This window comes from Mus caroli, unplaced genomic scaffold (genome assembly GCF_978045245.1).
Source record: "Mus caroli unplaced genomic scaffold, Mus_caroli_1 scaffold_11, whole genome shotgun sequence".
Classification (NCBI taxonomy): Eukaryota; Metazoa; Chordata; class Mammalia; order Rodentia; family Muridae; genus Mus; species Mus caroli.
This window is the reverse complement of record NW_028227266.1, coordinates 121,843,273-121,867,617: the sequence shown is the minus strand read 5'-3', so window position 1 is coordinate 121,867,617 and position 24,345 is coordinate 121,843,273. Positions and strand designations below refer to the sequence as shown.

The 24,345-nt window shown below is 39.5% G+C and overlaps 3 protein-coding genes across 4 annotated transcripts in view; 2 read left to right on the top strand and 1 right to left on the bottom strand.

The window, feature by feature from the left end:
* Nucleotides 1-19,100, bottom strand: part of Kif15 (kinesin family member 15) — a 68,182-nt gene extending 49,082 nt beyond the window's left edge. For both annotated transcript variants that reach the window (XM_085828218.1, XM_021172839.3), the window contains exons 1-5: nucleotides 19,033-19,100; nucleotides 11,119-11,161; nucleotides 10,252-10,435; nucleotides 5,960-6,036; nucleotides 3,410-3,447 (exon numbers count right to left, since the gene is read on the bottom strand). In XM_085828218.1, the coding sequence (XP_085684344.1) occupies nucleotides 3,410-3,447; nucleotides 5,960-6,036; nucleotides 10,252-10,435; nucleotides 11,119-11,161; nucleotides 19,033-19,051 (361 nt within the window). In that variant the 5' untranslated portion in view covers nucleotides 19,052-19,100. The remainder of the gene's footprint in view (nucleotides 1-3,409; nucleotides 3,448-5,959; nucleotides 6,037-10,251; nucleotides 10,436-11,118; nucleotides 11,162-19,032) is intronic.
* On the top strand, nucleotides 9,785-9,990 carry LOC110301393 (large ribosomal subunit protein eL39-like). The gene has a single exon (XM_021171857.3). The coding sequence runs from the start codon at nucleotides 9,785-9,787 to the stop codon at nucleotides 9,983-9,985; it is 201 nt and encodes a 66-aa protein (XP_021027516.1). The 3' UTR covers nucleotides 9,986-9,990.
* A 152-nt stretch (nucleotides 19,101-19,252) lies between the features above and the next one.
* Nucleotides 19,253-22,694, top strand: Kiaa1143 (KIAA1143 ortholog). The gene is made up of 3 exons (XM_021172789.2): nucleotides 19,253-19,380; nucleotides 21,140-21,284; nucleotides 22,118-22,694. The coding sequence occupies exons 1-3, from the start codon at nucleotides 19,273-19,275 to the stop codon at nucleotides 22,330-22,332; spliced, it is 468 nt and encodes a 155-aa protein (XP_021028448.1). The 5' UTR covers nucleotides 19,253-19,272; the 3' UTR covers nucleotides 22,333-22,694.
* Nucleotides 22,695-24,345: the final 1,651 nt, after the last annotated feature.

The window sequence follows — 24,345 nt, the reverse complement described above, 5'->3', positions numbered from 1 at the left end:
GCTTCAGAATTTTCAACAACAAAATGGAACAATAATGTCAATAACTAGAGTTGTTGGGAAGAATTGAAAGTCTGCAGATAAAGCACTTATAATTGTACATCAAACATACATTAAGTGCTAAAAATTAGGATTTGCTACTACTTCTTAATTGGACCGTGAAAGCCATATACTAAGAAGCACAGAGTAATGACATCATGGATTCCTAGAAGACAGAGCAATGCAGAGTGGTTTCTCTATGCTGTTACAAGTAGGAGAGGAGAAGTATGTAAGAACTGTTAGGAATACTATCTCAAGCTTCTGATATGATATTTACACGATGTATCCTCACAGTCCCTACCTCCCAAGTTCTGTATCCTCTGTTATTTCCTAAGTGAGTAGGGTGGTAAGAGTGTCCTTTCCTCAAGAATTTTTGCCTGGGCTGAAGAGATGGCTCAGCAGTTAAGAGCACTGATTGTTCTTCCAGAGGATCTGAACTCAATTCCCAGCAACCACATGGTGGCTCACAACCATCTGTAATGAAATCCAACTCCCTCTTCCGGTGTGTCTGAAGACAGCAACAGTATTCTCATATACATAAAATAAATCTTTAAAAAAAAGAAAACTTAAAAAATAAATAAAAGGTTTTGTTTTGTTTTGTTTCTTACCTGTGTCCCTAATCCCTGAAGCAGCCCCAGAAGAGTTCAGAGCATAAAGGAGAAAGACTGTTTACAACAAACCTATTCAAAATTGCATGATACTAATGAAGCCATGATTAGAATAATGACAGGATGAGGATGCCAGCAGAACTAGCCACATGCTCAGGGATCTCACATCCCAACCTCAGGGAGAGAAGAGGCACTGAAGGTAAAGTTGATCATCAACTTTACATCATTTTTACATTCATTCCCAAAACAAGCCACAACCCCCCCCCCCCCCCGCGCACACACACACACACAAAAACTGGGTCAGCAGTTAATAGTACCTGCTCTTTGTGCTAGCTAGATTTTATATCAACTTGACACAAGCTAACGTCGTCACCTGAGGAGAACCTCAATTGAGAAAATGCCCCCAAAATATCAGGCAAGCCTGTAGGGCAATTTCTTAGTGATTAATGTGGAAAAGTTCAGCCTACTGTGGGTAGGGCCACCCCTAAGTGGGTGGTCCAGTGTTCTGTAAGAAAGCCCATTGAGCAAGCCAGTAAGCAGCACTCCATGGCTTCTTCGTCAGCTCCTGCCTCCAGATTCCTGCTCTGTTTGAGTTTCTCTCTTGACTTCCTTTGATAATGAACAGTAATGTGGAAATATAAGCAAAATAAACCCTTTCTTCCCCCAACATGCTTTTGGTTATGATATTAGCAATAGTAACACTAACTAAGACTAATTATTTTTCCTGAGGACCAGAGCTTCCAGCACCCATATCAGGTGGCCTACAACTGTCTGTAACCTCAGCTCCAGGGGAATTCAGGGCCCTTCTCTGGCACCTGTAAGCACCTAAATACATGTGCAGAAACCCACACTCACATTATATGTGTGTGTGTGTGTGTGTGTGTGTGTATACACACATATATATATATATATATATATATATATATATATATATATATATCCCCACCTACCTTTCATTTCTGAGTAGACAGTGAGCTGACTAGTTACACTGGACAAAAGTTTGTTTTTCCTATAGACAACTATAGCAGTACTTATAGCTAGAAAAGGTCTAGACAGGTTCAAGGTAAATAGGGTCCCAGCAATGAGAAGGGAGAAGTGGACATGGAGTTCCATCCCTAACCAAGAAGCTATTTGCAAGTGATACTGACAACGAGAAAACAAGTTTTCTCCAATGGAATGTTAATGGGTATATCCACCACACTCAAGGGCAGGCCCTATGCCCAGGAATAGCTGGGTAACATAAAATGAACTTAAAGGTTTGGGCTTTTAGTTTTGTCTTGTTTTTTTTGTTTTATTGGTCTTTTGCTTGTTTTGATTTTCATTGTCAATGTTTTTGAGAGAGAGGAAGGTGGGAGGTAGTGTGGTAGCAAACACCTTTAATCCCAGCATTCAGCAGACACAGGCAGATGGATTACTGCAAGTTTGAGGCCAGCTAGTGAGACCCAGTAACAAAAAGGAAAAGATAAGGTGTAGCTGAGAGTGGTGATATGCACTGGTAATTCCTGGACACAAGCAACCAAGGCAAAAGGGCTGCTGCAAGTTCAAGGTCAGCCTGGGGTACACTGTAACATACTCGCAAATAAACCAACAAAATGATACAGAAGGTATAGACATTAGTTAAGTATGCCCGAGAGAACAAAGGAACTAACAGAAGACTGATGTGTACAAGAAAGGTACAGGGAAGTAATGAAAACCTTATAGTGACCCTGTAAAGGCCTTGTGGCACTTCACTTAGAAGTTTGTGAATGCTCTTGTAAACTGTACTTTAAGGATAAACGCTAAACCAGGCTGTATAATAGCACAAGCCTTTAATCCCAGCACTCAGAAGCAGAGGCAGGTGGATCTCTCAGTTCAAAGCCAGCCTAGTCAACAGAGCGAGTACTAGGTCAGCCAGAGATACACAGAGAAACCATGTCTCAAAAACAAAACAAAACAAAACTGGGTGCAGAGGGCACATCTGTACATCTTGAACTTGGGAGCTGAAGACAGGAAGATGAAGTTCAACCTCACCCTTGGCTACAAAGAAAGTTTGACATCATCCTGGGCTACATGAGATCTTGATGAACATGGAGGTAGGGTGGGTGGTGTTCTTGAGAAGGGAACTGCACAGAAAGGAAAGAGGGAGCTAGACAAAGTGCTGTACACCATTAATCCTAGCACTCCAGAGGAGGTAGATGTGGGTGAATGTGACTTCAAGGTAGACCTGTCTATATAACAAGTTCCAGGACAGCTAGGCCTACATGATGAGATTCTGTCTCTCCCCATCCCACACCCACCTCCCACTCCCCCAAAAAAGAAATAAAGAAAGGAGGGAAGCAGACATAGGAGTTAGGAAAATAACTTTAGATACATTATTTTTTGGTATAATTTTATTTGTAGACATTCCAAAGCAAGAAAACCTCACAAGGATAAGAATCATCAGCTGCTTTGGGGGATGGGGTAGGAGTCATAGACCAGGAATCTGGACCTTGGTAGTGTTTATATATGCATCCACTCGAGCACATGTGCTCACGCGCACACACACTGAAAAATTGTGTCTAACACTCAATCTATACCTAGTCTGTGCCAAGCATTGAGCTAAAGAACACAGATATAATAAGGATTAACTAGACTGTCCAGGAACTCACAAGCTGGTAGAAACATGGGCAACATCTCTATTTTTATGAGTGCAACATCACACAAAGAAATAATGCCTTCCCTAAAACATGTTCCAAGTGGTCACCATACAAAGTGCATTTAGACAGCAAACACTGGTCTTTACTTACCCATCATAGTAAATGTCTTCCCAGAGCCAGTCTGCCCACTGTAAAAAGAAAATTTTGTGTTATTTTCACATATAAAATTGAGACTACCCTTCTAATTTAACATGGTCTACTAGAATACAATGGGAGGATCCTCTCCAGACTGCTCGGCAGCCTTCTTCTCCCTTAATAGCACCTCAGATATCAATCAGTCAGTAATCTGGTGCCTACCTTTTTTGGTTTTTTTGTTTTGCTTTGTTTTGTTTTTGTTTTTGTTGTTTGAGACAGGGTTTCTCTGTTTAATGGTCCTAGTTATCCTGGCATTCATTTTTTGTAGACCATCTTCCTCCCTCTTCCTCCTGAGTGCTGGGGTTAAAGGTGTATACTGCCTCATTTGTTTATAAATAGCTACAATAGTATTTTCTGGATACAGAACCTTAGAACATAATTTATTCAACCACCATCAATTAGACTTCTGTTTTTAAATTTTGCTAAACAATGTACTAATTTTGAAATTCTTTGCCTTGAAAAAACATTAATATGTCTTTGTTTTAAAATAAGTTTAAGGGCTTCACATGGTGGAAAATGCCTTTAATCCCAGCATAAAGCAGAAACAGAGAGATCTCTGAGATCTGTATGACCACCCAACTAATAAATCACTCATTCATCTCCAAGTTCTACCCACAAACATAAAAAGAAATCTGAGTTAATATATTAATGAATGCACCTTAGATAAAATATTACTACAAAGCTGAGCATAGTGGTATATGTCTTTAATCCCAGCACTCAGGAGGCAGAGGCAAGCACAGTTCTGTGAGTTTTTCCTGGTCTATATGACAAGTTCCAGGATAGCCAGAGATGCACAGTGAGATGCTTTCAATCAATCATCAATCAGTCAGTCAATCAACAGGAAAACAGATAAACAAATAAATAAGCAAGCAAGCAATCAAGCAAGCAAGGCAGTCTACAGAGTCTCCAAAGAAAACATCTCTGAAGATATACAGATAACCTGTGGCAATTTCAAAATCATTTTGAATTTCATCATTCAAATAATCTACGGAAAAAATTCTTGCTGCTTTGGGAACACATGATAAAACAGTTTTCTATTTTATCCTATAAAAGAAACCATTTAAAGGTTCCTGGCTCCAAACCTTTAGATGTGAGCACATACCCTGCAGCAACCAGGGAAATAAAACAGGCCCATTGTCAGGATAGGGGAGTTAGGGAGCCAGAGAGAGGGGAATAACAGGGTAAAGTGATCTGACCAGGAAAATGGGAAAGGGTAGGCTCTGTGGGGAAGGGGATGAAGGTAAATAAGGAAGGAGTGAACAAACTAAAATAACAATAAGGATGTCTGAAAAAGTCATAAGGAATCATACTATTAATTATTTTTAAAATATATATGCACACATGTACCTATAAAATTTTAATAAACTTCTCATCTGGGCCAAAGACTACCCAACAAAAATCCCAGTAACAGACAAGTGAATCCCTCTTTTGAGTTGTTGGCCAGTGCTGTCTAAGATACTCCCAAAATATACATCTTATTGCTGTTTCCCTTGGCTTTCCCCTAGAGGTAGGCACCATGCTGAGGACACTTCAGAAGAAGGTCCAGAGGCCCAAGCTGAGCTGGAATAGTCAGAAAGCTTTATCCCTCAAGACTAGTTTTCATGATACTAAAACGCACATAAAAAAAAGAATTGTATCTAAATACTTAACAGTTAATATTTTTCTCACAGTGATACATTTTAACTCTGACACTGCTTTACATGTAACCAGAGTTGACCAAGTTAGTTAAGTGGATAACAGACAGTAAAAGTAAAAGGTTTAACACCAACAGCAAAGGTAAATAACTAAACAAGAAAGACAGACTAGAATAAACCCCGTGGTTACTGGATTAGTGCTAGACATCCGTATAAACCCAGGGTTATTATAATATCTACATGAGTGGATGATACAGAACTTTCAGATCTCTCAGCAGACACAGGGTATGTATATACAACAAGGATATATATATATACACATTTCCTGTTATGAAAGTCTCAAAACATTCACTCTCCAATAGTAATAAATATATATAAGTGTCCAGACCTTGGCTGCTCATTACCATTTCCAACAAAAGAAGCCATGGTTTTAATGATTCTAGAACTAGGATAGACAACATATAAGAGCTTGGTATGTCATGCAGCCTGATAAAGCAAGGAAATGCTAAAAAACAAAGGACAGAATATGTCAAAGCAACTGAGAAACCTCAAAGATCAAAGATGGAACAAGCCAGGAACAAAATATACCATTGGATTACTGAACTATTAGTTTCAAAACAGAGAAAGGGGCTCTGAGCCAAGGAAGATGAATGGTCCCTAGAAGCTAGGAAAGGAAGGAAGTATTTTCCTATACAGCTTCTGGAAAGGATGAAGTTCCAGTAACAGCATAATCTCAGTGCAGTGAGGCTCATGATGAACCTGATACATCTGTTATTATGCCACTAAGTTTGAGTGATTTATTAAAACAGCAACAAATAGGAACTAATACAAGTACTGTCATACTTTTATATAGAGATAGTTAACAACTTACTATGCAAAGATGGTCCCATTATAACCGCTCATGCATGATTCCACAATGCTTTTAGCCACTGTTGAGAATACAGACTCCTACAAATATAAACACCAAACATATTAAATAAAAATACTTCTAACCTATACCTCATATCATAAAAACTAAGTGCTTAGACTTTAAGACCTATGACTGCTTAAAGGTTGCATCTACTTTAGGAAAATGGCTAAACCACATATGATGATAAAGGTAAAATTACAAATATCATGAGGTCAAATAATCTCCAACATAATCATAGATTTAAGCATGTCTATTGCTTTGGAGCAACATGACCAGGGAATGGTCACAAACCTGACCACTTGACAGCACCTGAGAAACCTAATAATAATGTCACCCTTATTGTTTTAACCTTATCAATTTCTATAATATGACAGTTTCACTATTTCTAAAGTGTTGATATTGTTTACAGGTATATTTCACTTCTTTGGGGATATCTATCTATCTACAGATACAGATATACTATAGATAGATAGATATGTGTGCATATGTAGGGGACTTGTGCAAATGACACCTTGGCTATTGTTCCTCAGATGCTATCCAGGGTAGTTTTTTTGTTTTTACTTGTTTTGATTTTGAGAGGAAGTATACTCAACAAGTAGACTAGGCAGGCTGACCAGTGAGTCCCAGTGATCCCTGTCTCTGCCTTCCCACCATTGGGGTCACAAGTGTAGGCCACCAAATCTGGCTTTGTTTACACACAGGATCTAGGGATTGAAAGAGGATCCTTAATACTTTAATGACTATGCTATCTCCAAGTCATTTTAATTTTTTTAGTAAAAAAAAAAAATTATCAGAAAAGAAAAGAAAAGAAAAGAAAAGAAAAGAAAAGAAAAGAAAAGAAAAGGAAAGGAAAGGAAAGGAAAGGAAAGGAAAGGAAAGGAAAGGAAAGGAAAGGAAAGGAAAGAAAGCAGGGCATAGTGGGAATAAATGTCTTTAACCCCAGCACTTGGAAGGCAGAGGCAGGCAGGAGTTCAAGACCAGCCTGGACTACATAAGTTCCTAGATAGCAAGAGTTACATAGTAACTTTTCCGCCTCAGGAAAAAACAAAAAAATGCAGGCAGATGATTAGAGACGAAGCTCAGTGGTTAGGAGCACCTCTGGCTGCTCTTCTTCCAGAGGACCCTAGTTTGAATCTTGGAACCCATATAGCAGACTCATAATTGTGTCTGTAACTCTAGTTCTTTTTTTTTAAAGATGTATTTATTTATTACATGTAAGTACACTGTAGCTGTCTTCAGACACTCCAGAAGAGGGCGTCAGATCTCATTACAGATGGTTGTGAGCCACCATGTGGTTGCTGGGATTTTGAACTCAGGACCTTTAGAAGAGCAGTCGGGTACTCTTACCCGATGAGTCATGCCACCAGCCCGTAACTCTAGTTCTAAGTTAAGAGGATCTGACACCCTCTCCTAGCCTTAGAAGGTACCAGGTATACATGTGGTGCACAAGCCATATATACAAGCAAAACACTCATATACATAAGAAATAAAATGATTTTTTTAATGCACATGGGGCTGGAAAGTTAGTGTAGTGATTAAGAGCACTCATTGCTCTTGTATAGGACCTGTGTTTGATTCCCAGAATGCACATGGTGATTTACCACCATCCATAACTCCAGTTCCAGAGCATCTGACACTTTCTTCTGTCTTCCAAGGACACCAGGCATTCACATTGCATATATAAGCATACATGTAGGCAAAACACTCAATACATATAAAATAAATCTAGCCAGGTGTGATGGTACACACCTTTAATCCCAGCACTTGGGAGGCAAGCCTGGTCTACAAACGGAGTTCCAGAATAGCCAGGGCTACACAGAGAAACCCTGTCTCGGGGGGGGGGGGGGGGGGGGGGGAAGAAAAACTAAAAGAAAAAATTTAAATGCATTCATCTGAATTTCAGACAGACTCTATATATTATATACAAATATTATTCACTGTTAGCATAAACTCCACAGCTCTATATTTTCTTCACTTATTTTGTCACTAGTTTGTACTGAAAGTATTTTTATTTTATTTTTACTTATAGACACAGTTTATCAACAACAAAAGAATTCTTAAACCTACAATGTCCATAAGCTACATGTGGCTATTGAGAGGCCAATTTAGATTACAAGTTGAAATAGGCATATTGTATAAGTGTAAATTATATAGGAGATCTGGAAGACTGAATTAACAAGAATGGAAAAGGTCTTAATAATAGTTTATACTAATTACATATTAAAGTGGTATTCTGCACACACTGAGTTAAATAATATCTATGACCATAATTAATTTTACTGGTTTCTTTTTTCTGCCACTATGTCTATTACGATACTTTAGGTTTTGGAATCTTGTATTCCTGGAACTGGTTATGTAGCTGAGGCTGTCATCGATCCGTCTGCCTTTGGCTTCTAAGTGCTGGGCTTACCGACACAGGCTACCATGCCTGTCTTTCAGAAAGGAATGGGATGTATATATGCAACTGAATGGGGAAGGTCCACCTTGAATAAGGCTGGGATCTTGATAGAACAGAGTGGAAGGAAGGGACCGCTTACTAAATTCTCCTTGAGTATATTTTGCCATTGTCATTTCCAGCAACCCTAAGAATCCAGTTTCAGCTGGGTGGTGGTTAGCACACATCTTTAATCCCAGGAATTAGGAGGCAGAGGCAGGAGGATCTCTGAGTTCAAGGACAACCTGGTTTACAGAGTGAGTTCCAGGATAGCTAGGACTACACACAGAGAAACTCTGTCTCAAAAAAACCAACCAACCAACTAAACAAACCAACAAAAAAGATATTTTTAAATGATAAGTGTAGCTCATTTTATATTTCTATTGACTAGCAATTTTCTAGCTGAAAAGAAAACAGATCTAAAAATTTTATGAAACAAACAAATCTCATGTGTATAGTAAAGACTTGTGAGGGGCTGGGGATGGACTTCATTTAGCAGAGTGATTGCTAGTGCTTCCTAGTACACAAAGCCCTGGATTCAATCTCCAGAATGGCATATATCAGGCATTATGGTAAATGCCTGTAATCTAGGCACTCATGTTGGAGGCAAGCAGATCAGAAGTCTGAGGTCATCTTTGGCTACACAATGTAATGCAGGATAGTCTGGGATACATAAGACCCTCCTATTACAAAGGAAAAAAATTAAAGACTTATGCTGTCTGATCCAGTAGCCATTAACAACATGTGACTATGTAACTTTGTTCATTCAATATATTAGCCATATTCCAAATACTTAAGCACCTTATGTGGCTAATGGACCCAAGGAACTGAAATTTAAACTTTATTTAGTTTTAATTAGTTTAAATTTAAATTACCAAGTGGCCAGAGGCTACTGAAGTGGGTCAAATACTAAGTATTTCCACCAATTCAGAAAGTTCTGTTAGATAGTGGTATTAGATCTTAATTTAACTGGCCTTAATTAGAAAGGAGTTACTTCCATAATAGTAATCTTTTTTAAAATTGTGTATGTATGGGGGCAGGCACAGATGTAGAGGTCAGAAGACAACTTTTGGGAATATGTTTTCTCCTCCAACCTTTATGTGGGTTCTGGGGTTTGTACTCAGAGTAAGACCTATGCAGCAAGTGACTTTTCCCACTGAATCGTCTTCACTGACCCATAGTCATAGTCTTCTTAAGTCCCTAAACTAGAAAGTGATTGTTTAAATACTGCTGAAGTCTTCATTTATCTTCATTGGTGTGAATAGAAGAAAACACAAAGCAAGCCTGTATGATTCTGGGACAAAGTTTGAGGAACAAAGACAACTGCTAAAAGAATTAGATTAAAAATATTTATGGGTTCTTCTCCTTTCCTCCGCCATCGTACGCACTACACCAGATTGGCTTCTCACAAGACTTTTAGAATCAAGCGATTCCTGGCCAAGAAACAGAAGCAAAATCGTCCTATTCCTCAGTGGATCCGGATGAAAACTGGTAACAAAATCAGGTACAACTCTAAGAGAAGACACTGGAGGAGAACGAAGCTGGGTCTGTAAGGATTCACACAGTGCAAGACTGAGAATTTATACTGAGTAGTCATCAACCAGTCCTACTAGACAGATTTCAACATTTTTAACCTGGAGACTTGCTCATGTCTTAAATTAGGGTGTTTGTCCAGTAATAAAATACAGACTCTTTCAAAAAAAAATTTATGGAATGTTTTATAGCTTTCTTATCTGAAATCTGCCAAACTAAAAAGTGACAAATTGAACCCCTACATTATATATTTCAAATGAAAGGCCAAGTTTCCAGTGCCAAGTACCTGAGTGGTGTCCATGCCTGCAACATAATCAAATACAAAGGTCTTGGGGTCTGGGTTGGAGTGTAGCCGGAGAGTGGTCTGGGAGAGCACAGATAAGCAAAAGCTCTGCTCTCCATCCGCTGATCTGGCGCCCTCTTCAGCAGGACGAATTCGCACAAAAACTTTGATAGCGTCACCTTCATTACTAAGGACCAAAACAAAAGTAACAGGTAAGTTTTTGGGGAAAGAAGTGGAAAATCACCAGAATCTCAACTTGCCTGTAAATTTCTATAATGAGTCCAAATACTAGACCTACTCTACTAAAATTTACCCCTTTAAAATCGTCACAAAGCTCACAACCTTTACAGATTTATTTCCCAGGAGATATCACTACAAACCTTTACCTTAAATAAGATCAAAGATAGTTATTTCAAGAAGCTCCACACACTGCTTTCTATCATTTCCCTCTTTCTAGTACTAACAAGTCTTTGCAATTGACTTTGTAAGTCACTGGGAATTGGGACGGTACGGGGGAAGCATGCAATTTTCCTCTACTTTCAGCTGTTTGAATACATGCTAAAATGGTTCAGCAGTTAATAGCACTGATTGCTCTTCCAGAGGTTCTGAGTTCAATTCCCAGAAACCACATGGGCGGGGGGTGGGGTGGGGTGGGGTGTTCACATGGGGTGGGGTGGGGTGTTCACAATCATCTGTAATGGGATCTGATGCCCTCTTCTGGTGTTTCTAAAGATAGTGACAGTGTAGTCACATGTATAAATAAATAAATCTTGAAAGAAAGAAAGAAAGAAAGAAAGAAAGAAAGAAAGAAAGAAAAAAGAAAGACTATATCCTAATTTTTCCATGCTCATCGGCAAGACGTTTTCTTACCTTGGCTGGTTAGAATGAGAATTTGTCACATTCCGTAACTCAGCTAGGAAAAAAAAAAAGATACGGGATCTATAAGGATAAAAGGACAAAGATAAATGCAAAAACACTCACCACAGCAATTAGGCCACAAGTCTTTGGAGCTGACTGCAGTAACTTACCATAACTTACATAGACATCTAGAGTCAGCTCATGACTAACACTGTACTTGAACAAATGGCCAGTCCTAAGAAAAATTACTTATATTGTAAAGTTTCCTCGTTCCTAAGACAGTGAGATTACTACTCACCTCTTCCAATATGAACCCTACACAAATAGCCCAAGACAAGTCACTTCCCCTTCAACTACTATAAAACTTCTAGTCCTAGGCCAGGTGACCAACAAAGGAAAAAGAGCTTCATAATGGAAATCATGCCTTTAGTTGCTTACACTGCTCCTCAACATTCTCAGATGCCTGACACTCACTTCTAGGCCTCCCCATTCTACCTCAGCCCATTATATTAGTGACAATATTTGGTCTCACAAGTTTAAATGCTAGGTACATACTGATGATTTCCAAGTTGATTCATTAATTAAACAGGGTCTTGATAGCTCTAATTGTCCACAAATTAACAGAAATTCACCTGTCTGCCTCCAGAATCCTGGGATTAAAACTACGTACTTGATAACCTCCATATTGAGGTTAGGTAGGCAATGTTTCAAACTTAATGTATCCAAAACTGAGTTCTCTTTCCCATTGCAAATGTGCTGCTATAAGCATGACCCCATGACCCCATGAGTCCATGCTGAGACAGAATAGCTGGAGCTATAGGACAGAAGTCTTCTCAATCCTAGACACCTGTGCTATCTTTACAATGTGAAAATGGAGACATCCCGTGAAAGTGGGAATCCAGACAATGGGAGAAACCTGAGGTCCCATCCACTCAACAAGGAAAGGACCCATGAAACTATCTCCCAGCTGAATCTGCATATCTTGCCATCTGGATCTCATAGCTATAAATCTCAATACCGCCAAAGGCACAATGTGAAGGAAATTAGATTCCCTCTTTTACAATACATACCTTGGCCAAATTGTAAATATATCAGTATCTCTTACCAATTTCTAGTCTCTAATTTCTTTTGGAAGGCAGAAAGACTGAGGCAGAGGGTATAGACATAAGTGCCCAGTAACACTGCTTCATTTCAGCAAATGACAACTCTATCTTTCTTTTCTCAGGCCTAAAACCACAGAATCCAGTCTTATTCTATAATCATAGACACTTCTGCTATCAGATTACTGAAACAATGGTCTCTCTCTTCCCCTCCATCCTCTAAAATCTTAAAATTTTTCTAAGGGTCGAGGCATGCCGGAAAAAGGGAAGACCATCCAAAGAGACTCCAGAATTCTGTGGTCAGAACACCCTATAGGACAGGCCAGAACCCAGACAGTGATAGGCCAATGGATGGAACCAGATCTTACTTTGTTATAAGTATCTGTCACCCTCTAATGAAAGGGAAACTAAACTTAATGTTAGGACTGCAAACTGGAACTTGAGATCTCGTCACCAGACCTGTCTGAGGTCCTGTGAGGTCATATTGAATAATCTTTCTTAGGTTTTACTATCACATGTCTATTCAGTTGGCACTCTAGAGACTGGTAGCCAACATTAGCCCATTAGATCTGTCAGAGCTGTTGCTCTAGTACTAAAAACAACTGTCAGGAGCCGTCATAAGAGAAGCTAGAAACTAGCAGGTGATCTTCCTGAGATGGTCTGCTTTGGATTGTAATCTATGATGGATTTTGTTCTGGTAGGCAAAGCCAAGGAGAAATTCATTTTAGGAAAGATTCCTGCTATTAATATGCCTTTCCTGTTAATATTAAGCATATACAGCAATCACTACATATCAGCCCATCCATTTGAGCAGATCTCTGCAGAACAAAGATGTACTGTCTTGTAGTGAGTGATGCTAGGTAGAAAAATAGATTTCTTAATCCTTAATGATGGTCCTGTAAGAATTCCTAAATTTATAGCATTATTAAACTCTTTTAATAACACTGTTATTAAGTCCTTTCTAATGTCAAAACTGCAATGAGAACTCTACCAGTCTCTAGTGCCATGAGATATTTGCTTCTGAGATAGTAAGCAGGTGTTCTGCAACTTAGAGCACTCCAAGAGGTTGTAAAACCATTAACCAAAGGTCATTAAAAGGGAACTAACAATTTACCATATGTGCTAGAACAGAAGATAAAATATTGACTGGGTTTATCTATACAAAATTCACTAATACCTTGGTCACATAAATTAGGATTTTTTAACTCTCCATGAACCTGTAAAGCTTGTGACAAGTGATGAATGTTTAGCCAGATAATTACTCCTAATGGATATGCATATAAGCAGTCTCTGTTGTAAACTTATTTGATTTATGATATGAATTTATGTGTAAACTTATGATGTTTTTACCATGTGATCATGTATTCTAATAGATGTGTAAGTACTGAGGACAAAGAGAAGAGAGCTCACACACTCCCTATCCCTCTCTTCTTGCATTCTCCTCAACCTGCTTTTCTTAGATTCCACTTATGCCCTTTTTTCTTAGACCCACATCCCCCTTTTTGTTACAAGCCCTTTCCCCCCTTTTCTTAGAGAGCTTGTATAGGAATTGCTTTTTGTTTCGTTTTTTCGAGACAGGGTTTCTCTGTGTAGCCCTGGCTGTCCTACAACTCACTCTGTAGACCAGGCTGGCCTTGAACTCAGAAATTAGCCTGCCTCTGCTTCCCAAGTACTGGTTGGTATTAAAGCGTGTACCACCATGTCCGGCCATAGGAAATTTTTTACAACTTAGAAATAATTGCTAAAATCACTTTCTTTTCTTTGCTTTTCACACACACACACACACACACACACACTGTAGCTGCCTTCGGATATACCAGAAGAAGGCATCAGATCCTATTACAGGTGGTTGTGAACCACATGTGGCTGCTGGGAATTGAACTCAGGACCTCTGGAAGAGCAGTCAGTGCTCTTAACCGCTGAGCTCTCTCCAAAATCACTTTTCAAACTGTCCCTTTTTCTTCCTGGGACTTCAATTAGCAGGCTGAAAGTTAGAACCTCAAAATTCCTTCAGAGATAGATCAAAGACTACTTTACTTAATCTCCTGCTGTTTTAGGATGAGGTGCTAAACTGATTCTCTTGTCAGAGGAACTCAGACTGGCAGGATAGCTACCACAGCTAAATGACTGACTTAGATTTAAGATAGGAAAATGTTTCATTATTATACAGCAACCCTAAATATCTTGCAAGACCAAGTCTTACCCCTGCCGATGCTCTTCCCCTTCCAATGTCTCAAGAACCAAACAAGAAAAAAGACCCACCAGGACTGGTCCCACCACAACTCCATTCTTCCTCACTCTTAATAAACAATCTTTCAGTAAATACTTGATTCTAGGTTCAAAATCCACTGCCACCACCAGAGAATAAACAATTATTTTTTTATGTGGGTTATTACAAGTCTCCCTTTACTGCCCTAGCCCCATCAAATGTCAACCTGTTAACCTAGCAGGCAAAAAGAGGGGCAAAATAAATAGGTTAGAGATGGACAGTATGACCACAGCCTGGAAACTGATGAACCAGGCAGGGGGGGGGGGGGGGATAACACCTCTACAAAACCTTCCGAAGGCAAAGAGCAAACAAAGAAGCATCTACTGAGGAGACTGAAATCCAGTCAGACAGGTGAGCAAGTCATTCCAACACAGAGATAAACATACACTATAAAGACAAAACACAATTTTTAAACATTTAATCTATTAAATCTTTCTCTAATTCTTATCTATTTATCTACCGATTTATTTATTTTGTGTGTATAGAGAGGATCAGAGGACAAGTGACAGGAGTCCATTCTTTTCTTCTACCATGTGGGTCCTGGGCATGGAACTCAGGTAATCAGGCTAGGTGGTAAAGTGTTTTAATCAAATAAAGCCATCTTTCCAGCCCTCAAATATTATCTTCTAAATAAGGCATTCCACAACCACACTATGTAACAGCATATATAATCTTTTGTTAGCAACAGATTTACTTCATGACTCCAGATACCAAACAAATCTGTGGATGTTTAAAATGGTTGTCATTCCATAAACATCCTCTTGTATATGTTAAAAGATCTCCAAAGCTGGGCAGTGGTGGCGCACACCTTTAATTCCAGCACTCAGGAGGCAAAGGCAGGCAGATTTCTGAGTTCGAGGCCAGCCTGGTCTACAAAGTGATCTCCAGATTACTTATAATACCTAATATGGTATAAATGTTACCAAGTACTCAGTTGTACTATTTAGAGAATGACTAGAAAACAATTCTGTACATATTCTATACAGATGGATGTATTTTGCCCTGAATGTTTCCTGTGTACTGATGAGCAGATGTGGAGCCCACAGACACAAACTGCCAGCCTCTCTGCTACCCCACCTCATGCACAGTATCTCTCTCAGTGCCCTTTCTTGGCTATCATAATAAGTATTATTCTTCTGCTTTATAAAGCATACCTAAAGTACCTGATTCATAGTAAGCACACAAAATCTCTGATGATCGAGACTAGGACAATAAGGATTCTGTTCTGCTCACACAAAAATTAAAAGCAAAATGTTATCACAGAACTTGATTTCTGGAGATTGTACTTCCACGTACACCTTAAACCAACACCTGTGAAGTAGAAAACAAACAAGCCTACCAAACCACCCCACCCCACAGCCCTACAGCACCTTTCACAGTCCTCCCAAATGTTGGTGACAAAGAGACAGTTTACATATATACATGTATATATGTATATATATATGTATATATATATGTATATATATATATATCAGTTTCGTGTTATGACAGCTGAACTCTCAGCTCATCTTGTTGCTTGTCCTTATGAACAGAAGGTGTTCAATCAATTTCAATTTGGTTTCTATTTTATTTCAATTTCAAATTGATTTCAATCAATTGTCAGTCAGCCATGATGGAGTAGCAAAGACTGGATTTACTTAAGTAACTAGGAAACTGGACCAAAAATATGCAACAAGTCCTCAACACTGGACAACAGACAACAAAGTAAAGTGATTCTGAGAGTGAGCCCTTGGATCACAAGCCACAGTAAAGGTGGAGAGTCCACAGAGAGCTTGCTTATCTGGCTGAGCTGAGGAGAATGGTTCAGAGTTTGGGAAAGTAAATGCAGCTAGATTCCGTGGGACAAAAACTGGAGAAGTGCAGGAAGAGAACACACTCTGGATCTACAGAGACCTCCTTAAGTGATCGGATGTTAAAGGGGGAGATGTTGGGATAATGTTTTTGTATGCTGTGAAAGGTGTGTCTCTGTCCTTCCTCACTTAACCTAAGGCATTCTCTGTTTGGTTTTAATAAAGAGCTGATGATGTCCTATAGCTAGGCAGGAAAGGAGAGACAGAACACGCCTTCACAGTATACAAAACATGTTACCCCAACAAATAGGCATGTGTGTACATGTTTTTGTTGAGTTACAAAGAGTCACAAAAGAAAACGTTTAACCCTCCACCCTAACAATGAAGAGTTTCAGGGAAGAGGCCTGTGTTGCATGGCTTGAAACTGACCACCTCAGAGGCAGAGGAAGGAGGATCTCAGAGTTAGAGATCAGTCTGCTTTATAAACCAAGTACCAGGATGTCAGGGACTATGCACAGAGATTTTGTCTTAAAAAACAAACAAACAAACAAGCAAACAAACTTCAGAGAAGTAGGCAGCTCTGGTACAATTCCTAACTGAAACCTGAAAAGATGTATTGAGAAATGCTAGGACTTGAACATAGGCATTCTGGAATTCTTATTTCCTACCATCAGCCATCTCACTATACTATCTGTTGACCCAAGGTTAAAGTATAAAGTCTTATTATGAGGCTCTCATAAAGTTGTGACTTTACAAGGAAATCCTCTGTATACATTCACTGTACATCTTTTTCATTTTTTAGGTCATTTTTGTGTCTGCCTAGAAACATGTTAAACGCTATTCACAGGTGTTTTATTCATGATAATTCAACTTAGAAACCCAAGTTCAAAAAAAAAAAGAGAGAACTAAAGGGCAATCAAAAGGAGAACAAATTGTAACATGCTTACCTAGTACAACACTAAACAGCAGTGATAGCTGCTGCTATCTATCATGGATGCCCACAGGCACAAAGTATCACGACAGTTACTACAACAAGAAAAAGAATATATGTACCATGCTCATGAGCTTCAAGAATAGATAAAGCTAAAGAATAGATAAATCGGTGAATACTGGCTGAGGCTGAAGGAGTTACTGGCTACAAGGCTACCGCTGTCCTAGCACTTGGGAGGTGAAATCTGGAGGATCAGAAGCTCCAGGCCCTGTCTGGCTTCATAGAAACCTTAAGACTAACCTAGATTTTAAAAAGAATTTAAGCTCCATCATGTACTAGTTTGTACGCTTAAATTCTCTTACTTCTGAAGAGGTAGAGGAAAAAGGCTACTTTATATAGAGGAAAAGATCACACAGAGTTGTTCAGATAATGGTGTGATAGACTTAAAGGGTTACTAAAACAACTCATCAGGAAACAGTAACAATTGACAAAGAGCTACAAACATGAACACTATTGTAAATTTCAAATGTATAATTTCACAATTTTCTCAAGCATCTCATTTTATTCTCAAATCTTATAATCAGCCTAAAAACAAAGAAAAAAAAAACACATGCCAGCACCCATATTCAGAAGCTCACAACCACTCATAATGCTAGCTCTAGCGTATCCAACCACTCCAGCCATCTTCACCCACACAAGCAATCTACACACAAACTACACTCGCAGCTGTGCACACATATACACATGCATGTGCACTAACATACACACCAATAATTAAAAATAATTTAAGAAAGGTAATTTATAGTATTAGGCAATATAAGAGGTGGCACTCATATACATTGGAAGTGGGGGATTAAATCAATCTCTTTGTGACAAAAACAGATTAATATATATATTAGTCTACTCATAATCTGCACTTCTTTTTTTTGTTTTTTCCTCAGCCATCAACCACAATATAAAACAACTAAATAGAAAATTCAGAATGAAACAATTTCTAAGCCTTTTTTTTTTTAAACAAGGTCTCAATATAAAGCGTCATGCTACACAACTCTTTTTAGCCAGGTACTTATGCACACTATAAACACTACTCTCCTAACAGTCTCAGCCGTTTGTTATTAAATCAACTGGCTATATCACAATGCTTGTGTTCAAGTGACTTTTGGATACTAACTGTCATACTGTCTACAGAATTTCTCTCAGCAGGTAGACACCGTAGAATCTCACAGGATAAAAGTAAAGAGGGGTATAATAAGACACTATGTCAAAGACTACTTTCAAATAACTATTACTGTCTATTACTATAATTGAGGCAAAGACTACTTTCAAATAACTATTACTGTCTATTACTATAATTGAGGCATTTTAGTATTAGCTAATCTTAGTACACTTAGTTTACACAGCACATTATCTATAGGGTTCTGTACTAAGATACAGTTCTGGTTTCAGGAACTCATGAAGTCTTGGATGAGGAATGGGAACTGTTGTAAAGGGACCGTTGCAATTCGCTTTAAAGTTCCCTCCTCTGAGGGTAGGCCACCGAAGGGAACACAAATCCCTTCCCTTCAAGAAAGGCAGAAATATGTAATCAAGCATCAAGTGCAGCGCAAGGGCCGCCCTCAGGACACCAGAAGCCAGCCAGGAAACAGCAGGGTCCCAGGCACAAAGAAGAGCGCAAGGGTGTAAGGTGGCCGAGGCGGGGCGCCCGCGCTCCGTGAGGAACTCAGGTTCCCACCGCGTGTGCCGTCGTCGCCCTCGCGGGGCGCCCTAAGAGGTGACGCCCCGTAGCACCGGCATCTGCCAGCGGCGATGAGTTCACCAGGCAGGCTCGCAACTTACATTTGCAGCCGGGGGCCATGGCGACCCCGTCCGAGATTCGCTTACGCCAGGACCGCCAGAATCCTCCCTCCAAGATGGCCGCAGATTTGAATTTGGCGCCTCCACGGGCCACGCCTCCTGGGCGTGGTCGGATGGCATCACGAACACGGTCTACGTCAGAAGTCCGCGCAGGCGACAAACACTTTGTACCCTGCCAAGTCTGGCGAGTGCTATTTATTGTTGGTCAGAACGAGAACCACCATGAGTAAGCGGAACCAAGTGTCCTATGTGCGGCCCGCAGAGCCCGCCTTCCTGTCCCGCTTCAAAGAGAGAGTCGGCTACAAGGAGGGGCCCACTGTAGAGACCAAGGTGAGCCCGCGGGAGTCGCCCCGAGTCAGACCCTCTATCTCCACCCTACTTAAGGCTCCTCGGTGCCGAAGTAACTGACAGGTCCCTCACTTGCGACCAGCCGGACCCCAGGCCTGGCCTCTCGGATCCAGGAATTCTTACTTGCAGAGTGCTGTTCTTGAAAACGACCTAGCCCTAGTTGCTAGTCTGGACAGCTTTTCTGTCCTTTCTTACTTGCGGATCTCACTTTACCTGAGCAAGGTGATTGACAGCGTCGTCCCCTTTTTCAGATAAGGAGACCGAAGCCATTTGATTAAACGACTCGAATCTGGAGTCTTTGAGGGAATCATCCAGGACTAGTAGAACCCCTGCTGTTTTCCAAGCTGTGTGTCTCAAGATAGGGAAATGAAACAGTACTTCTCAAAGGGGGTTGTCTAATGAAGGTAACATTGAAAACACAATGCGTTCTTGCTGCCGAAAAGCTATGCACAGGTCAAACAAGAGGACATGCAGTTATCTTCCAAAGCGCATCTAGGGATTCTTTAGTTTTGAGGGCTAGCTATGTAAAAGATGGCCTGGGGCTTCCTAGACACAGTTTGAGAAACAAAGACGGACATAATGGACAGTTGAGTACTCAAACTTAGTTAATTGTCTAGACTCTTAGAAGCTGTGAAAGTTACATGGGATAAAATATAGTAGTGGGCAAAGGCCAAGTCATGCAGGGTATTCCACATAAGATGACTGCCCAAAATTAAATATTAGACAGTAGCTTGAAAAATGAGGTAATTCTGTATTTATCTCAAAGTATTTATGCAAAACCTTTCTTAGTTAAAAAGTAGGAATGTTCTGACTTAGCTGACAAAGTATAATTGTTACCATTTGAACAGTGAGTACTAGGTTTCTGTTTGGTAAATTTCAAAAGTTAAACAAGTTTGATAAATTTCAAAAGTTAAACAATTATGTACAGTATTGTTTATGTACAAAACCTTTTATATAACTATTTGTGTGTTCTTGAATAGCAGCTAATAAGGTATCTGCTGGGCAGTGGCGGTACATGTCTTTGAATCCTAGAACTCAGAATGAAGCAGGCAAATCTCTGACTTCCAGACCAGCCTGATCTACAAATGGAGTTGCAGGGCAATGAAGGCAAACAGAGAAACCCTGTCTTGAAAAACAAACAAAGATATCTACAAAACTGAAGCTGTTAGTATATTAAATGAGCAGAGGTAGGGGAAAATATAATTTACCTGTTATTTTCTGTACTTTCGTGGCTTGGATGGTGAGGTCAGGTTGTTGATGTTTTGTTGGTTTTTGTTGTTGTTGTTGTTTTATCAAATCCAGACAAGACAGGGATGAAAAATATTGATTAGAAAAGAGGAAGCAAGATGATGTGGCACTGCCTTCAATAGTCTAGATAGAAATGAATCCCACTGGAGAAGTTTCCCAGTTTCTGTTTTCTGGTATAGTAAAAATAAGAGTTTATTTTTAATTAAAATTTTATTTTCTATTCATTTCAAGGATCATTACCCATTTTGCTTTTGTTCTAGTTTTGTTTGTTTGTTTTGTTATCAAGACAGGGTTTCTCTTTGTAGTCTTGGCTGGCCTGGAAATCACTCTGTAGACCAGGCTGGCCTCAAACTCACAGAGATTGGTCTGCCTCTGCCTCCTGAGTGCTGGGATTAAAGGTATACACCACCACTGCCCAGCCCACTTCACTTTAAAAATTACAGTTGCTCACAATGGCAGTGTTTGGTTAAAGATTATCAAACATTTTCTGTAGAAAATCCAGCCTCAGCTCCCAGATGAAGATGACAATCACAGTGACAAAGAAGATGAACAGCCTCAAGTAGTGGTATTAAAAAAGGGAGACCTAACAGCTGAAGAGGTCATGAAAATTAAAGCAGAAATAAAGGCTGCCAAAGCAGGTATATCCTAAAATAATCTGATTTTTTTTTAATTGAATAGAATGGTTTGAAGAAAGCCTTTGGTTCAAGCATTAGCTTTTGTACCAGATGTATAACCTTGAACAAGTGATTTCACCTCTGTGCCTCAAGCGTCCCTTCAGTGAAATAGAAAATAAGTAGACTGACCTTAGTGCAATGTATAAAGTATCCTGTTGCTAAAATAGGCCAACCAGTCAATAGAGATCTGTGTAATTAATTAATTAGTGCCTGAGGTATACTGTGTTATGTATAGTACTTGGTTTTTGGGGGTTTGTTTTTGTTTTTGTTTTTTTTTGGTTTTTCGAGACAGGGTTTCTCTGTGTAGCCCTGGCTGTCCTGGAACTCACTTTGTAGACCAGGCTGGCCTCAGACTCAGAAATCCGCTTGCCTCCGCCTGCTGAGTGCTGGGATTAAAGGCGTGCACCACCAAGCCCAGCTTTGTATAATACTTGTATTATTCCTGAACATCTATTGCATTGTTTTATGGAAAAATACTGTGGTTCCAAACAATTCAAAAATACAACCTTATGAGCTGGAAATACAGCTCAATAGTAGAGCATACATGAGGCCTAAGTTCAGGCCTCTTCATCTTCACTGTAATCAGATAGGGACTAAGTATTATGAAAAACTTTAGTGAGTTTTTATTGAGTGCCTGCATGTGCTGGGTGGGGTATAACTAAAAGCAATAGAGAAGACCAGACCGAATTGATTCAAGGACATCATTAAGTACAGAATAAGATTTTCTTGTCAATAGACTCTTTGTTATCAGCAAAATAAAGAGAAAAAAATGATTCAATTTATCTTTTTTGTCACAGATGAAGAACCACCTCCTGCTGATGGAAGAATAGTTTATCGAAAACCAGTTAAGCGTTCCTCAGATGAAAAGTGTTCAGGTTTAACAGCAACTTCCAAAAAGAAGAAAAACAATGAAGATGATGGAAATAAGCAAAGTTCAGTTAGAAAGAACTCACAAAAACAAATAAAAAATAGCAGTCTCCTTTCTTTTGACAGTGAAGATGAAAATGAGTAAATATGAATATTGTGGACTTGGTTTCCTGTTTTTAAAAATACTTCTTTTGCTCCATCTCCAAGTGACACTGTATACTACATGTTCATTGCAGAAGAACTTAGAAATACAGGGAGCGATTTCATAAAGTAAACCTACCCATTCCTGCCCCTTTGTTTGGAAATGCCAGACATTCACTACTGCTAACACTTTTTATTGTCTCCCTCCTATGGGTATGTATATATGTATATTGCATTTTTAAACAAAACTGAGATTGTTATATTTCTTCTTTGTCCTTCTTTCTTAGAACTACATTTGTAGAATTTTCTGATGTTGTTTATTTCAAAATCTAACATTAAAGGCTTCCAGAGGATTTCATAAATAGATCTGTCTTAGTCACTGTTCTGTTGCTGAGAAGAGATGACATGACAGCTCTTATAAAAGAAGGCATATAATTAGGGGCTTGCTCACAGTTTCAGCTTGGTCCACTGCCATCAGGGCAGGAAGCATGGCAGCAAGACTGGCCTGATGCTGGAGAAGGATATACCTCAGAGCTATATCCTGATCCACAATCAGGGTGGAGTGGGGTGTGGGGACTGAGGAGGAGCGGGGCCATTGGAGGGAAAAAGGGAGAGCCTGACTGAGCTTCTGAAACCTCAAAGCACACCCCCACTAACACACTTCCTCCAGTAAAGCCACATCTCCTAGTCCTTGTCATCCTTTCAAACAGTTCTACTTCCTGAGCCTCTGCTGTGTCTTTCTCATTAGTAAAACCCTGCATTGGATGAAGGCATGGCCTGGCTAAAAATACCTTTCTAAGCCAGGTGTAGTAACCTGTAACCCCAGCACATGGGAAACAAAGACAAAGGCAGGAGGAAGATCAAGACCCACCGCTCTGTGGAGTGAGTTCTAGACCAGCCAGGGTGACAAAGTGAGGTGCGTCTCAAAAAACAAAGTAAGTGCTTATTTGAGCAGAACATATACTAACACTTTAATAATTCAAGAGTTTATGTGGCCCCTGTGCCATAGCGGCAAATTCACAGGGTCTTCCACATTCACACAAGGAAACCTACACACTGCAGCTCCTGCCACTTAAATGTATTCAGAAAAGGGGAGCCAACGGTTGCTTTACAAATTAGCGTTTTGAAAACACATTTTCTGTGGAATTTTAAATTCTTAAACAGTCAAGAAAAACAGAAAACTTTAATAACAGCATAATTACCTTAATAAACAATCTCTTCATGTAACAAACAGTTCCACTGTTTTTCAATAATTTGAGAACCTGTGACAAGATCTCCCTGTGTATCACTGACTGTACTAGAACTCACTATGTAGACCTGTATAACCCGGAACCCAGAGATCCATGTGCCTCATATATCACCATGCCTGGCTAAAAGAAAAAAAATTTTTTTTCAAGACAGGGTTTCTCTGTGTAGCCATGGCTGTCATAGAACTCACCCTGCCTTCCTCTGACTCCAGGTGCTAAGATTAGTACCACTGCCGAGCTCTAAAGCAATTTTTTAAAAAGATGTGTTTTATTTTAAATTATATGTGTGGGAAGGGGACTGGGTGTAGCTCACCTCAGAAAAGCTGAAGCGCTATTTTTTTTTTATGTCTCTCTCTACTTTCCTCAAGCCCAAGTGATGGAGCTTGAGGTCACCAACATGGGAACAGGATTGGATCATCAGGAAAGCAACAGCTAGTGCTGCCATACCATGACTCTGAGACTAAAGAACCATGTCCTACACCATTCTGGGATGCCAGGCAGCTTCATCTTAGAAACAATTATTTGATAAGTCAATGAAATGCAAAGACACTGTTCAAACTTTCAAATGGGTTGTTTTCCCAAAACCATCACTTAAGGGAACAAATCAGAAGTGGACAAAACTGAGGCTATGCTTTAGGGATAGACCTCCTGTGCAAACATTGAGCATTGGATCAATTCCCAACAATATTAAAAAAAAAAAAAAAAAAAAAGGAAAGGGGGGACATGCCACTATATTGAAAGCAATGCAAGAAAACAAACTTTTATAGCAA

Excerpts from the sequence above, each read along its gene's own strand:
- Kiaa1143 (XM_021172789.2), top strand. The coding sequence starts at position 19,273 with ATGAGTAAGCGGAACCAAGTGTCCTATGTGCGGCCCGCAGAGCCCGCC. Across the intron at positions 19,381-21,139 it reads GGCCCACTGTAGAGACCAAG|AAAATCCAGCCTCAGCTCCC; the intron begins GTGAGCCCGCGG and ends CATTTTCTGTAG. Across the intron at positions 21,285-22,117 it reads AATAAAGGCTGCCAAAGCAG|ATGAAGAACCACCTCCTGCT; the intron begins GTATATCCTAAA and ends TTTTTGTCACAG.
- LOC110301393 (XM_021171857.3), top strand. The coding sequence starts at position 9,785 with ATGGGTTCTTCTCCTTTCCTCCGCCATCGTACGCACTACACCAGATTG.